This window comes from Elaeis guineensis, chromosome 6, assembly GCF_000442705.2.
Source record: "Elaeis guineensis isolate ETL-2024a chromosome 6, EG11, whole genome shotgun sequence".
Taxonomy (NCBI): Eukaryota; Viridiplantae; Streptophyta; class Magnoliopsida; order Arecales; family Arecaceae; genus Elaeis; species Elaeis guineensis.
This window is the reverse complement of record NC_025998.2, coordinates 130,957,811-130,973,172: the sequence shown is the minus strand read 5'-3', so window position 1 is coordinate 130,973,172 and position 15,362 is coordinate 130,957,811. Positions and strand designations below refer to the sequence as shown.

Genomic DNA, 15,362 nt, shown 5'->3' with positions numbered 1-15,362 from the left:
ATTAGTATCCAAATACAATAATAAGATAAGATAGTATAATGATTTTAACTTTATATAAATAGAATAAGTGATTTTACCTGCAATATTTGATGACTGTGGCTGAGATAATGTGATCTCTGATTGCTGTCTATATGGCTAAGTATTATATGCTGAAAGCGATTGTTACTGTGACTCATTATGATTGGACTGATATGATGAATAAGTCTGTAATTTATTCAATATGGATATACCACGTATCCTCTTTAGAGGCATCCTATATGTAAAACATAAAAAATAAGCATCATCTTCATCTTAACTAACAAATGAACAATATTAACTAACAAAAAGTAAATATAAAAAGTAAACATAAAAAGTAAATATAAAAAGTAGACATAAAAATAGAAGAGAGATACAGAATTTAACTAACAAATAAATAATAATAACTTACATCAAATTTTCATAATAAACAACGGTCATTCGTCTTCATCTATCTCAATATCATCATTGATGGATCTCATATTATCTACAGTTATTCCATCTACATCTTTCCTCATCCAATGAACATCATCATCACGAATATATATTATCTCATCTAAATGTTGCTCGCTAAAAAGCTCTGCTTGAGGTACTGTTTTAACATTATTTGAACCATCCTTTGAGTATATGTCAAACAAATCTCTAACTGTCATCTTGAGAACAACACTTCATCTTGATTCTATAGGATCTGAAATATAGCATACTTGTTTTGCTTGACTTATTAGAATGAATAGTTCATTTAAAACATCATTGTCATTATATAAAAGATGACTAAAATTGACAAGTGTCATCTTAAACTCATCTATCTTCTTTCCCTTGATATCATCAATCCAATCACACTTAAATAGTACAAATTGCATATTATTGATATATCGAATCTTGATCATATCTGTCAATCTTCTGTAATAAGTTATATCTCCAACACTTGTATGTGCCTTGACAACAGTACTATGATTTTGAGCGGTTCTCTTGTTATCCTTATCAAGTTTGCAAAATATCAGAAGTTATTGATAATATATCCACCATAATGTCGTACAAATTGGTTTGGACCTCTAGCAAAATGCAGAGTTTCATCTGAGTACTAAATTTCAGATGTTCTTGCCTATTCTCAATTTAATACATAAACTTTCAAATTATATAAAAATTAAATGATAAATAAAAATTTTGAATTTGAGTTGTTAGAAAAAATTAAATATGATTACCTACATGCTCCCTCAACCATGTGTGAAAAGTTGATACATGGACCTTTTCAATTTGATCATCTGATGAACAAGGTATTTGTCTTCTTAAATACTCAATGTACTTCCTATAAATACTATAAACAATATCTTTAATAAGTATAAATTTGTTAGTATATCTTACAAGTTGATCATGAAACTTACATCCGAATGAGAATTATGGCATCAATATTTTGTAGCACATAACAATGAGCTTGGTCTTATGTAACTTCATCAATATATATATTGGCTCCCTTTTCAATAGGACAACCCAAATTATTTCCACCATCATTATTCCGAATCAATTGATTTGACCTAGTTTCAACATCCTGTAAATATCTTGAACATATGCATAGTGGATGCACTTAAATATATATCTCACCAGCTTGCAGATCCTTGCTAGCATCAGGATGATACTAAAGAAAGTCAAAATGAAAAAAAAAAACATCATAAGTCGCAGCCCATTCCATGGTTGACATTTATGAACATATTCAAAAATTGATAACTTGCTGTTAAATGCAGTTTTGTTCTGACAAAACAAGAAGTAAACCACAAAGCGTATTGATTGTTGGGAAAAAACCGCAATCACAAACAATAATGCTGCAAATTTTTAGCAAGGCAAGATACTTTAAAAACATTCAAATAGTTGATCAGTTCAATAATCTTCGAGCTCCTCCTCTAGGACCTGCCACTTTTAGTATAAAATCCACCTGCTATCATGTGCACTATGCTGAAAATTACTTCTACTAGTATGGGGATCATGGTAGAAATCCCACTTGTCCATCGAAGGTTTGGCTTGTTGGGAGAAAGAATATTTGTGAAAAGATACGAGTGAACAATCAATGACAATGAAAATAAATATTTGTTTTATAGTCCTCCCCCTCACCACCTTGTACATTACCAGCTTCAATAATAATGCGAATTTACTGCCATCAATGACATCATGTTCCCCATTTTCTCCTTGTCACGCCCCAAACCCAGCACCTGGGTTGGTCACATAATACGGCCACACAATCCCCAGAGTAGTGCCCTAGAGATCATATAAGGTCTAAAATAAATATAAACTTAAATATTTTAAATAACCAGATAAATATCAAACATATCAACCGAGTCACATCTCCAAATCAAATAGTAAACTTTGTTCAAATACAATCATTCAAATGTTCATTGGTATTAGAAAATTTAAACTAGCTAAATTACTAAAAGCTTCAGTACTACTTGTCTTCTCTCGCCCAACCCATCCGAATTAAGCATCTTGTGGGTCTAAAAAAAACAACAAGGAAGTATGAGCTTCTTCAGCTCGATAAGAATCACTGCATATGTACGTCAGACTAATGGATAAAGTGAAAAATATATTAATACCAAAACAATTTATGAAGACTCGTATATATATAAAATAATTCAAATACTGGTATAAACATGCATTTAATAAATAATAGATCATCATATACCATCATGTGAGGTCTTTATTCTACATTAATTTACAAAAATCTTAACATCTGATTCATCTTTCCACAACTTCAGTTTGATAATCTTTTATCCTTTTTGGCTTTGGACTAACCTCAACCATGCCTGAGTCTCCACTCGATCAAATTTTCACTTATAAGCCTTTCAAGGTTGTTCCAGATATGAGCTCCTGGCTGGCTGTCCCACATATGAAAGCCTGTGGGGGGCTGTCTCAAGTATAAACACCTGATGGGCTATTCAGATATGAGCTCCTGATTGACTGATCCACATATAAGCCCATGGAGGCTGTCCCAAGCATAAGCTCCTAGCAGACTGTCCCATACATAAGCTCCTGACAGGCTATTCCATATGACAAGGCTAATCCAAACCATATTTTTTTTCATAAAATTATAATATATTGACTTTATTAATAAATTTAATTTACAGTGTAATTAAAATAAATATATCATACCCATATAATCATGTTATGTGCATTGAAATTGGTGACTTTTATTGGCACGATCATCCAAACTATTTACCGGTGGGGCAACTTTTTGGCAAGCGAGTGGAGCCACCCTATCATGGAATAATTTTACGGGTTCATGTTTCTCGTAAATCGATCTTAGAGATTCTATCAAATTCTTAAATTTATCCGTGACAAAGCCGTCCAAACTGATCAAATAAATGTGGAAAGTGTACTGGCAAATCTGAAAAGTTCGAAATTTTTTTTAAAATTTTTATCAGATCCATAAACCAATTCATGACAGAGATGTCTAAATTGACCGGGTAATCATGATAAATATGCAGTAAATGTAAAAGGTTTGAAAAATCTCGATGATTTTATCGGTGGAAAATTTGAAAAATCTTTTAAATTTTACTTTCCATCTGTAAATCCTTCTTATTTCATCAGAATCAAGATATTGCATCCAGTTACTCCTCTGTGCCCTTCTTTCCACTTTGGGATATGTAAGAGTCACGTGATATCGAGCTATTGAGACTTCATCAGAGAGAACCTCGTTCAGGAAAGATAAGTGGACTTAAAAAGCAATTTTCTTCAAGTAATCAGAAGAAATTTGTGAAGCTCCGGCTATTTAAAAAATAAAAATCATCTTCAGCATTGTTGTTACAGTTGGTGGAGGATGTCAAACGCTAACTCTAATTCTAGAAACTGTAAGCAGTGTAGGAAAAAAATTTCAAGAAACTTTCTCATCACGTAAGTTGATGGATCATATATATCACGTTCGCAATGCTTGCATAATGCTAGTGTTCCCAACCACTAAGCCCGCGCGTGACCAGAAATGGAAGGCTTTCTTCTTTCCCTCCGAAGACTCCGGCAAGGATCGGAGTCCTAGGGCCGCCGGACTTTTGCAGAATCTTAGAGCTGGACTCTTCTATAAGAAGACCTCCCCACCCCTCCATGACTCTCCACCGCCAAAAACAATCCTTATTTCCCTCTCGTTTTCTTGTAGGAGTTCAACGCCTCCCCGCCGGAACTCTGGGATACCACGCTCGGGTAGTCAAGGTAAAGCCTGGCCTTATTCTCATTGCTCTCCTTACCCTGGAACCATTATTTTCGGCGTCGATTTCGCTGGAAATCAAGTTGAAAGCCACCTCCCCTGTTTTTCCTATCGCTTTTCCCGCTTGTCCGACGATCGCCGCGGCTTTTATTCTTTGTGGATCCCTCGGCCGAGTTCCCCATGGTCACCTGATGACCAGAGAGTGGAGTGATTCCCTGTTTTTGGCCGTTTTTATCGTTGTTTTTGCCAGCCGGTCGCCGATGCCGGGTGCCATCAGTCGCTGGGCACCGCTGCCTGTCGCTGACCCTCCGGCATTGCTCACCGCGACCACAGCTGCGGTCCACCTTTCTTCCCCTGCTTTGCCTACCAATGAAGGGAAAAACAAAAAAAATCCTCATAGGCCACGTACTCATCTGACTGAATCTATCATCGGGTAAATATGCATGTTGTTGCTGACATAAATAACGAATGGCTGCGTAACATATGCCAAAAACACACCACAGCTTATAGGTTATGTTGGACTAAACTTGATTGTGTTGCTAAGAGAATTCATATATTTTAATTAATTGGGGGAATAATTGATGCATGATGATCAGATATGCTCAAGAATCCATATCCTTTTGGGAAAATTGTAACATAAGATATACTTAATTAATATATGATATACTTTGACAAGAAATTTTGATTTATATATTGGATGGTATATTTATTTTATTTTTTTTTAAAAAAGGTTAAAGGAAAGGGCCAATGAAAGCACATGTTAGTATGAGCCATGGCTCACCAGCGCTATTGCTGGTGATGATTTTCTTATGCTGCATTGAGTCCATGGTGCAAGCCACAACATCACAATTGGAGGTGCGGCAGCTTCTAAAGCGATTGAATAAGCCTGCCATCAAGACCATCAAGGTTTGCTATTCTACTATTCTCTTATTTATTCTTTTCTTTATTTTTTTTTGGTTTTCTAGGTTTAAAAAGATTTTTTTTGTTCATTTCGAGAGAGTTCTGACAAGATTTTCTGAATTGTTTTTCAATAAAAATTAATTTTCAAAGTATTTATTTATTTAGAGGAGAGAAGAGAGCCATGCAGACAACATTCTATATTGTATACAGATATAGTTTATGTGTTTAAGTTTTATTCTTTTCGTTCAGTGCATTCTAGACTTTGTGGTTATTTTTGGCATTTTTCACTCTAATGCTTCTTGCTTTGTTGTTTCATTTGTTCTAATGTTTACTTTAAAAAAAAAAAAAAAAAAGAGCCCGGATGGGGATATCATAGACTGTGTCCATATCTATCATCAGCCAGCCTTTGATCATCCTTTACTCAAAAACCATACTGTCCAGGTGTGCTCTTTTTCCTCCTCATTGCCTCCTTTTTCCAATTCTTCCTCGATCACGTAGTGTTTGCACCTGGTGGTCTCTTTACTTTGTCTTCATTTTGCTCAAAATCTTCAGATGAGGCCAAGTATCCCCCCATCAGGCCTATACGATGAGAATGAGGTAGCATCAAATATGGAAACAAGCTCCATACATCAGCTTTGGCGTCAAAATGGATGGTGCCCCGAGAACACCATCCCTATTAAGAGGACCAAGAAAGATGATGTGCTGAGAGCCAGCTCTGTCGAAAGATATGGGAAGAAGAGCCACAGGACCATCCCAAATCCCATTTCTTCATATATGCAAGAGATTGTCCAAGGACATGAGGTATATAGTTTTGAAAATATATGGAAAGGGTTAGCTCTGGAACAAAGTGTCTCTTACTTTTCCATTTCTTTCCTATGCTCCTTTGTCTTCCTCATTGGTGTTTGTTGGTGGGTCTTTTTGAGTAGCATGCTCTTGTTTATGCACAAGGAGGTTTCTACTATGGGGCAAAGGCAATCATGAATGTGTGGAACCCAAAAGTGGAACAAAATGAGTTCAGTCTGACTCAGCTTTGGGTTATGGGTGGTCCTGATGAACTATTAGACTCCGTCGAAGCTGGTTGGCATGTATGTTATTGTTTCAATTTCAAATAAATAGAAATAGTTTTAGTGACAGGAAACTCTGAAAGTCCTCTCTTCATGCGTTAACTAACTTCTGCTGGTTACTCTTTGTTGTGGGAAAAAAAAACAGGTCTATCAAAATCTGCATGACGATAACAAAACAAGACTATTTACTTACTGGACTGTAAGTTAATTTTCCTTTGTCTCTCGTCCTCTGTATGTTGTTTCTATTAGCTTCTTCTTTCCTCATGTTCTTTTACATTGTCTTCCACGAGTTTGTTTAAATAGATTTGTTTTATCAAATAAATAAAAGGGAATTGGATTGTTCATTATTTTGAGTTTTTCTGTTTTTTATGGTCAATTATATGAAATAGATGAGGTGCCACACATATTCTTCGTTTCCATAGATGACACGGGAAAAATTATAAAAATTGGGTGGTGTCTAATATTTTACTATGAAAATTTCAGCAAGATGGGTATCAATCAACAGGCTGCTACAACCTAATTTGCCCTGGGTTCATTCAAGTCAGCAACGAGGTAGCATTGGGTGCCGCCATCGAGCCCATTTCTACTTACGATGGACCCCAATATGAAATCACTCTACAGGTTTGGAAGGTAAAATAAAAAATGCATGTGATTTTTGTTTCTCATCCTAACTCGTAAGCTCTTGGTGTAGCAAAACAATATAAGAGTCATATTTAATTAGTCTTTCACTTTTCTTTTCCACCCTGTAATTTATTGCGAGATAAGGGGTGGATTTGCAGTGTCCTTTCTATGGCCACTTGAGGGTGGGGTCCCAGCAGTGTTTAGATGCCATCTTATGAATTGCATGCATGCAGCAAAGGGCTTACGTTGGCTTTGGCTTATCTCCTTTTTCTCTTCCTGTGGCTGTGTGAAAACATATTTTGTTCCCTTCAGCTCCTTGCCCATTTGACGTGCCATGTGCTGAGATTCCTATTTTAATCCTCCGTATGAATTCTTCCATTGGCTGTCTCTGTTTTTCCGATGTAGTGTCAGCATGCAGACTAGTCCCAGCATTAGCCTTAAAACGAAATCTGTGATCATTTCATTCTTTCCATACTTTTCAGCAAACTGCAGATTACTTTTTCATTTTTCATGTATAAGTAATAATAAATATTCATATGGGTTTTATTTTTTGAGCAGGATCCAAAAACTGGGAATTGGTGGGTGCAGTATGAGAATCTATCTCCATTGGGCTACTGGCCTGCATCCTTATTCCCTTTTTTGACAAATGGTGGCTCCCTAGTAGAATGGGGAGGAGAGGTTGTGAACTATAATTTCAGTGGTCAGCACACCACCACAAAGATGGGCAGTGGCCATTTCCCTGGGGAAGGTTTTGGCAAAGCGAGCTACGTCAGAAACATCCAAATAGTTGACCAGTCCAACAATCTTCAAGCTCCTCAAAGAATTGAAACTTTCAATACAAGACCCACCTGTTATAATTTAAGCCATGCCGACAATTATATCTATTTCGGGGGTCCTGGTAAAAATCCCAATTGTCCATAAAATGTCTCAACCTTTTGGCCTGTTGGGAAAAATAACCACCATGAAAAAATGTTTTCAAAAAAAATAACCATGAACAGTCAATGCATAATGAAAATAAATGGTTTTCTTTACAGGCTCTGTTCACTACAACACATTTGGTTTTAGTGGTAGACGAAATGCCACGGTTTTGTAATTTTTGCTGCCATTGCACTTCTCCTCCCCGGCAAAAGAGGTAAAGTATCCTGATGTAGAGGTCTTTGAATCAATATCATTAGCGATGCATGTCAGCATCCATTTATCCATCCGACTTAGGTTTATCATCATCGAAACAAAGGGACATAACCCAGAAGTGCTACTGGGATATCTAGAATATATTTCACAATTAACTCATATATGTTGTTTGCCAGGATTCAAGAGAAACAGACTGTAACACTTGGCCCAATTGGGCCCTAAATCAAGCCCATATGCAAAAAAAAAAAAAAAAAAACTGGAAGAAGACTCTCGTTGGAGTCTTCTTCTTTTTCCCCACATCCGATCAGGAGGAGGATTCTTACGGCTAGTAAAAACCCTAAGAAGACCTCTATAAAATCCTCCTTCCATTCTCTATGGCATCCGATCTCTCCTCTTATTTTTCTTGAATTTTTTCATTGAAGCCGCAGATGTCCTCATCGTGTTCGTCTCAAATCTCGATTGGAGACCTCACCGGAGTCGGAGGTAAGCTCCGACCCTCCTTCCTCTCTTCCTTCCCCTCCTTTCCATGGCTTTGTGCACTCTCGTCGGCCGTCGGGATCGTCAGAAAATCTATGAAAATGTGAACCCTTGTTTTGCTCTGTTCGGCCAGACCATCTTCCTCCTCTTTTTCGACCACTGGCACCATCGTTTGCGGCGTATCACCCCTAGGATAAGGTCACCACCAATGACGAAAAAAAAGAAAAAGGGACGGCACCCTATTTTTCTGACTTTTTCTTGATTTCTCGTCGGCTGAACCTTACCGCCAGCCATCCTTTGCCCCACCACGTCGACGCCACTGTCGGACCTTCACCGTGCCGCGTGCCTCACCGGAGCATAAGCGACCCCTTTTTCCCCCTCTCATGTCCCTCTCTTTCGGCCAGGAAAACAGAGAAAGAAGAGAAAAGAAGGAAGAAGGAGAAAGAAAAAGAAAAAGAAAAGAAAAAAAGAGAAAAAGAAAAAAAAAAAAATAATAAGAGAAAGTTTTCTCCTCTTTCTCTCTCCTCTCTCTATCTTCTCTCTCCATCTTCTCTCTCTATTTTCTCTCTCTAGATCTTTTCTCTTTCTTTATGGATTTTTCTCTTTAGGATTTTTCTCTCTCTAATTGCATCACAGACCTAGATAAACTTGAGATGAAAATAAGATGACCTGAGATTGCTTCAAAATTCGTGCATAGATTGGATCCCAGTCTGGTCCTTATTCGTAATTTATAACATCGATCATAGTTAATCCATATTGAGTTATCCTGATATGATCTTTGATGATCTCGACTATGATTGTTTCATTAATGGATATGAAGATTCTCTCTCCACTTTCTCTCTCTATTTTTTTCTTAAAATTTTTTCCCCTCTAAAATTTTTCTCTTCATGGATTTTTTCTCTCTAAAAATCTTATGGATCAGTGAGAGTCCAGATATTTAGATAAATCTTAATTTTGGTTAATCTAAGTGAGGTCCTGGATTTGTGTTATTAACATCGTTTATCTGTAATTTCTTTATATATGATTTTTATATTTGATGAAATCATCAAGAGATACGATTGTCTGCATAAGATGTCGAGTGAAATATCTTATTTTTAAAATTCATAAATAAAAGAAGAATATTAATTTTTGTGCTTCAATCAGTCACTGGTAAAGATAAGAATCCCTATATATGATCACCATTATATATGTTATTTTACTGTTGGTATTGCATCATTGGTTTTGCATCATTGGATTTGAGATTGATGAATTTACGATATCTGAGACACCATTATTTGCTTATATGATTTTTGAGCATGAGTATGTTATGTCAATATATATATATCAGTGATTGATGGCATGATTATATGGATATGATATATTTATCTTGATTACATTGCAGATTAAAATTGATTAAAGAAGTCAAAGTATTATAATTTTATGAAAATAAATAAAAAAGAGATATAATTTGGACTAGCCTTGTCATGTGGAACAGCCGTCAGAAGCTTATGCTTAGGATAGCCCCCACAAGCTTATGCGTGGAAGAATTTGATCTGAGAAAGATCAAGATATTTTGATCCGAAAAAGATCATGGATATTTTGATCCAAGAAAGATCATCGATATTTTGATCTGAGAAAGATCATAAAAATCGATCGATAAAAATTATTGCATGATCCTGGTTAGTCCAAAGTAGAAAGAAAGAAAAAGATTATGCGATAATGAAAAAGAAAGAAAAGACAAGACATGAAATAATTGCTGAACAAAAGTATTTCACCTATTATCATATGATAATGTATCTCTTTTGATAAGATAGATAATTTATAGATATTTGTATTATTCTGGATATTGAACATAGAATTTAATATTTTATTGCTTATCTTTATTTTTAGATTATATTATTATATTGATGTGATATAAAATTTTTACTGGCTATAAAGCTCACATCCCTCCATTTCTTTTTTTTCTTCTCAGAGTTATAGGATGCTTATGATTGTCTATGGTTTGGATTTACAGGTGAGCAGATAGATAGATAAAGTGTCATGATATCTAATCAGAGAATTGAAAAAATTTTATTTGTAATTATATAAGTTTTATTAAGTATTATTGGAATCAGATGTTATGGATGTTGAGGTTATAATGAATTACTTTTGGCCTTGCATATTTTTTAGGGCTTGCTCTAAGGAGTGTGTGGCCATCACGTATCCGATCGGGTGTTGGATTCGGGGTGCGATAGAATGGTATCAGAACCTAGGTTATAATTATTTGGAGACTATGATATAAGTGATTAGAATATGATAGAATAATATCAGAGCTTAGGTTTAATATCACTGAGATTATGAAGTGATATAAAAATTTATGTATGATTAATAGGATGTGATAGAGTGATATCAGGAATATGACTGAAGTGGTATCAAGACTTTAAGGTCACTAGGGACTGTGACATCTCTGGGGTTATAATCAATAGAGTATGATAGATAATATCAAAGCTTAAAGTTATGATCATTAAGCATGTGATAGAATGGTATGAAAGTTTAGGTTATGATAATTAGAGAATATGACTTAAATGGTATTTGATCTTAAGGTTATAATTACTCGGAATTGTGACTTTAGAGATATTTAAACTTGAGGCTATGATCATGAGGAATACGATAGACATAAAAGAAAGGATTCAATATTTGGATTTTGAATCAATAAATACTATGATAAAATTTATACATAAGTAGTATATGATGTCTATAATAGAATTGATAAGTTATATTTTAGATTCTAATTAGTAGGGTTGACATGAGTATGAGAAGTGTTGACCCTAGAATGAAGAGGAAGATATTGATGTGTTGTATTGAATATATTCAATGATTTTAGAATGCTAAACTTATATGGTTGAAGATCACGATAACTTTTCGATGATAATTGTCTGAGCATTACAAAATTTTTGGACTTATCAGAAGAAAGTTAGTAAAGATGTGGTCTAAGAAGAAATTTCATCATACAAGAGAGAAATATTTTGAGCATTGAATCTATAGGAGGTCATATATGAAACTCAATTTTTGATGAAGTATATAATTGAAATTTATTTTAAGAATATGAGATATACATCTTGATAAAATTTTTGGTTATTCAAAATATCATGTTTTGAATATGACTCCTTGATCTTTCAAGTTGCATTGAATTTCAAGTCAAAAGTTGGCTTTTCTAAGTGGATCAAAGGTATTTTGATATTGTTGTTAAATTGAAGAAAAAAATTTATTTTATTAGAGTATGATGTATAAGTTATGATGAAATATTTAATAATTTATATTTTTATCTTTGAATTAGATTGCTTATTTTCTTGTGATTATTGAAGATTGTGGATTGTAATTTAAGTCAGAATTCAGATTTCTGAGTTGAACTAAGATATCTTGTTATTGTTAAATTTTGAATGACTTATATAAGGGATAATATTTTGTATAGATTTATCTATTGATGCTAAGGGTTGTAATGAAGGGAGCTTTATAAGAAATAACTAAATTGATTCTACTTACAAAGATGTTGACTTGAGTTCTTCTAGTTTGTTCAAGTTGGAGTTAATTCTTTTGCAAAGAAAGATTGGTTTGAAAGTTGTCTAAATGATTGTAAGGTACATCGAAGGTTAGCTTAAATAAATTTGAAACATATTGAATTCTAGGGGAGTGATGAAACTTATGTAATGATTTCAAATATAGAAAGTGGATGAAGATTTAATTTTGATATGCTATGCCTAAGAGATAGTAAAGACAAAGAAACTTAAAATTTTGACCTAAATTTTATATAAAATTTGAAAGTTAGACCTACCTTTGATTGATTTAACATACAAAGATATTTTTATTTTTGATAGACTTATATAATTTGGTAAGTTGAGATCAGAGTGTGCAGTAAAAATATGATGGTTTAAATTGATTAAAAATATTAATCCTTTAAATCAAAAGATATTATGGAATATATTAATTGCAAACAAAGAAGGATTTTATTGATAATGAAAAAATGCTATAGATCTAGATCTAATCTGATCATAGCCAGATAATTTTGCCAGTAGGTTGCTTCATTGCAAATAATATCAAGAAATCCTAAATATCTAAAATTTATTATTAACAGTTTGATAATTCTTTTGTTAGTTAAAACCTAAATATCCTGACACAGATATTAGATTCTATTTTTTAAAATTTAACATTGTTACTCAAACTGACCTAGAGGATTGAGGTTCTCTTAAGATGAAAGTTCACATGTTAAATTTGTTGAAAGGCTAAGAGAAGAAAGAAATCGATGATTGTGAAGAGTGCCCGATGTTCGACCTTTTTCTATTTTTTCATCATAGATAGTCTGAGATAATTATGAATTTCGAGTGGAATGTATTGGACAAAGAATTGTGGTATGTTAATATAAGTATAAAATATTATGCTCTTTCAAAAAAAATTAAAAAATAAAAAAAGGGGGGATGAATTGAGATTTTAAATAATTTTTATTATAACAAGATCATGAAAATAAATAATATGTAAGATATTGTTAGAAGCATGAGAATGACATGATGAGTGTATATTTTTAAGTACGTATCTCAAACAATATAACTTAATTTCGAGGATGAAATTATTTGAAAGAGGGAGAATGTAACATCGAATCCAATTGGGCCCTGAATCATGCCCATATGAAAAAAAAAGAAAAAAAATCTAGAAGAAGACTCCCTTTGGAGTCTTCTTCTTCTTCCCCACATTCGATTGGGAGGAGGACTCCTAGGGCCACTAGGAACCCTAGGAAGACCTCGTCGGAGATCTCATCGGAGTCGGAGGTAAGCCCCGACCCTCCTTTCTCTCTTATATCGCCTCCTTCTCATGGCTTTGCGCACTCTCGCTGGCCGTCGGGATCGTTGAAAAATCCATAAAAAGGTGAGCCCCTATTTTGCTCTGTTCAATCGGGCCATCTTCCTCTTCTTTCTGACCACCGATGCCGCCGTTTGCGGCATCTCCCCCTTAGGATAGGACCTTCATCTCTCTATCCTCTTTCTTGAAGGTCTTGACCATCGGTGACCGGCCAATGACCGAAAAAACAAAAGAATAAGGGGGCGGTACCCTATTTTTCTGACTTTTTCTTGATTTCTTGCCGGCCGAACCTTGCCGCCGGCCATCCTTTACCCCACCACCATCGACCGCCAATATCGGACCTTCAAATCGTGCTGTCGTGCCTTACCAGAGCATAAGCCACCATTTTTTCCCCCTCTCGTGTCGCTCTCTGTTCGGCCAGGAAAACAGAGAAAGAAGAGAAAAGAAGGAAGAAGGAGAAGGAAAAAGAAAAAGAAAAGAAAAAGAAAAGAAAAAAGGGAGAAAAAAGAAAAGGAAAAGAAAAAAAAGAAAAGAAAAGAAAAGAAAAAAGTAATAAGAGAAAGTTTTCTCTCTCTTTCCTCTCTCCTCTTCTAACTTCTCTCTCCATCTTCTCTCTCTATTTTCCTCTCTAAAACTTTTTCTCTCTTTATGAATTTTATCTCTCTAAGATCTTTCTCTCTCTAATTGCATCATGGATCCTAAGATAAACTTGAGATGAAAATAAGATGATCTGAGATTATTTCAAAATTTGTGTGTAGATTGGATTTCAGTTCGATCTTTATTCAAAATTTAACATCAATCATGGTTAATCCATATTGAGTTATCCTGATATGACCTCTGATGATCTCCGACCATGATTGCTTCATCTAACGAATACGAAGATTCTCTCTCTACTTCTCTCTACTTTCTCTCTTAAAATTTTTTCTCTCTAAAGTTTTCTCTCCTAAAAATCTTATGGATTAGTGGAGCGTCCAGATACTTAGACAATTCTTAATTTTGGTTAATCCTAGGAGAGGTCCTAGATTTGTGTTATTAAGATTTGTTTATCCATAATTTCTCTATACATGATTTTTTATATTTGATCAGGATCGTGAAGAGATACGATTGTCTATATAAGATATCGAGTGAAATATCTTTTTTTAAAATTCATAAATCAAAGAAGAACATTGATTTCTGTGCTTGAATCAGTCACCGGTAAAGGTAAGAATCGTTGTACATGATCATCATTATATATACTATTTTACTGTTAGTATTGCATCGTTGGTTTTGCATCGTTGGATTTGAGATCGATAAATTGCAATATCCGAAACACTGTTATTTGCTTATATAATTTTTAAGCATGAGTATGTTATGTCAATATATATGTATTAGTGATTGGTGGCATGATTATATGTATATGATATATTTATCTTGATCACATAGCAGATTGAAATTGATTAAAGAAGTTAAAGTATTATAATTTCATGAAAATAAATGAAAAAAAGATATGATTTGGACTAGCTTTGTCATGTGGAATAGCCATCAGGAGCTTATGCCTGGGACAGCCCCCACAGGCTTATGCATGAAAGAATTTGATCTGAGAAAGATCATAGATATTTGGATCTGAGAAAGATCATGGATATTTTGATCCGAAAAAGATCATCGATATTTTGATCCGAGAAAGATCATGAATATTTTGATCTGAGAAAGATCATGAATGTTTGATCCGATAAAGATCGTCGCATGATCCTGGTTAGTCCAAAGCCAGAAAGAAAGAAAAAGGTTAAAAATTATATGATAATGAAAAGAGAAAGAAAGACAAGACATGAAATAATTGTTGAACAAAAGTATTTCACCTATTATCATATGATGATGCATCTCTTTTGACAAGATACATAATTTATAAATATTTGCATTATTCTGGATATTAAACATGGAATTTAATATTTTATTTTTATCCTTATTTTCAGACTATATTATTATATTAGTGTGATATGAGAATTCTTATTGGACTATAAAGCTCACACCCTTTCATTTCTCTTTTTTTTTTTTCATAGTTACAGGATACTCATGATTGTCTATGGTTAGATTTGCGGATCAGCAGATGGATAGTAGAGTGTCATAATACCTGATGAGAGAATTGAAGAAATTTTATTTATAATTATACAAGTTTTACTAATTATTAT

The 15,362-nt window shown here is 34.2% G+C and overlaps 1 protein-coding gene across 1 annotated transcript; it reads left to right on the top strand.

Moving 5' to 3' along the window:
- The first annotated feature begins 4,903 nt into the window (after window positions 1-4,903).
- Window positions 4,904-7,701, top strand: LOC140858381 (protein neprosin-like). Its single transcript, XM_073258765.1, has 7 exons — window positions 4,904-5,101; window positions 5,450-5,536; window positions 5,648-5,896; window positions 6,022-6,180; window positions 6,305-6,358; window positions 6,643-6,789; window positions 7,339-7,701. The coding sequence occupies exons 1-7, from the start codon at window positions 4,943-4,945 to the stop codon at window positions 7,699-7,701; spliced, it is 1,218 nt and encodes a 405-aa protein (XP_073114866.1). The 5' UTR covers window positions 4,904-4,942.
- Window positions 7,702-15,362: the final 7,661 nt, after the last annotated feature.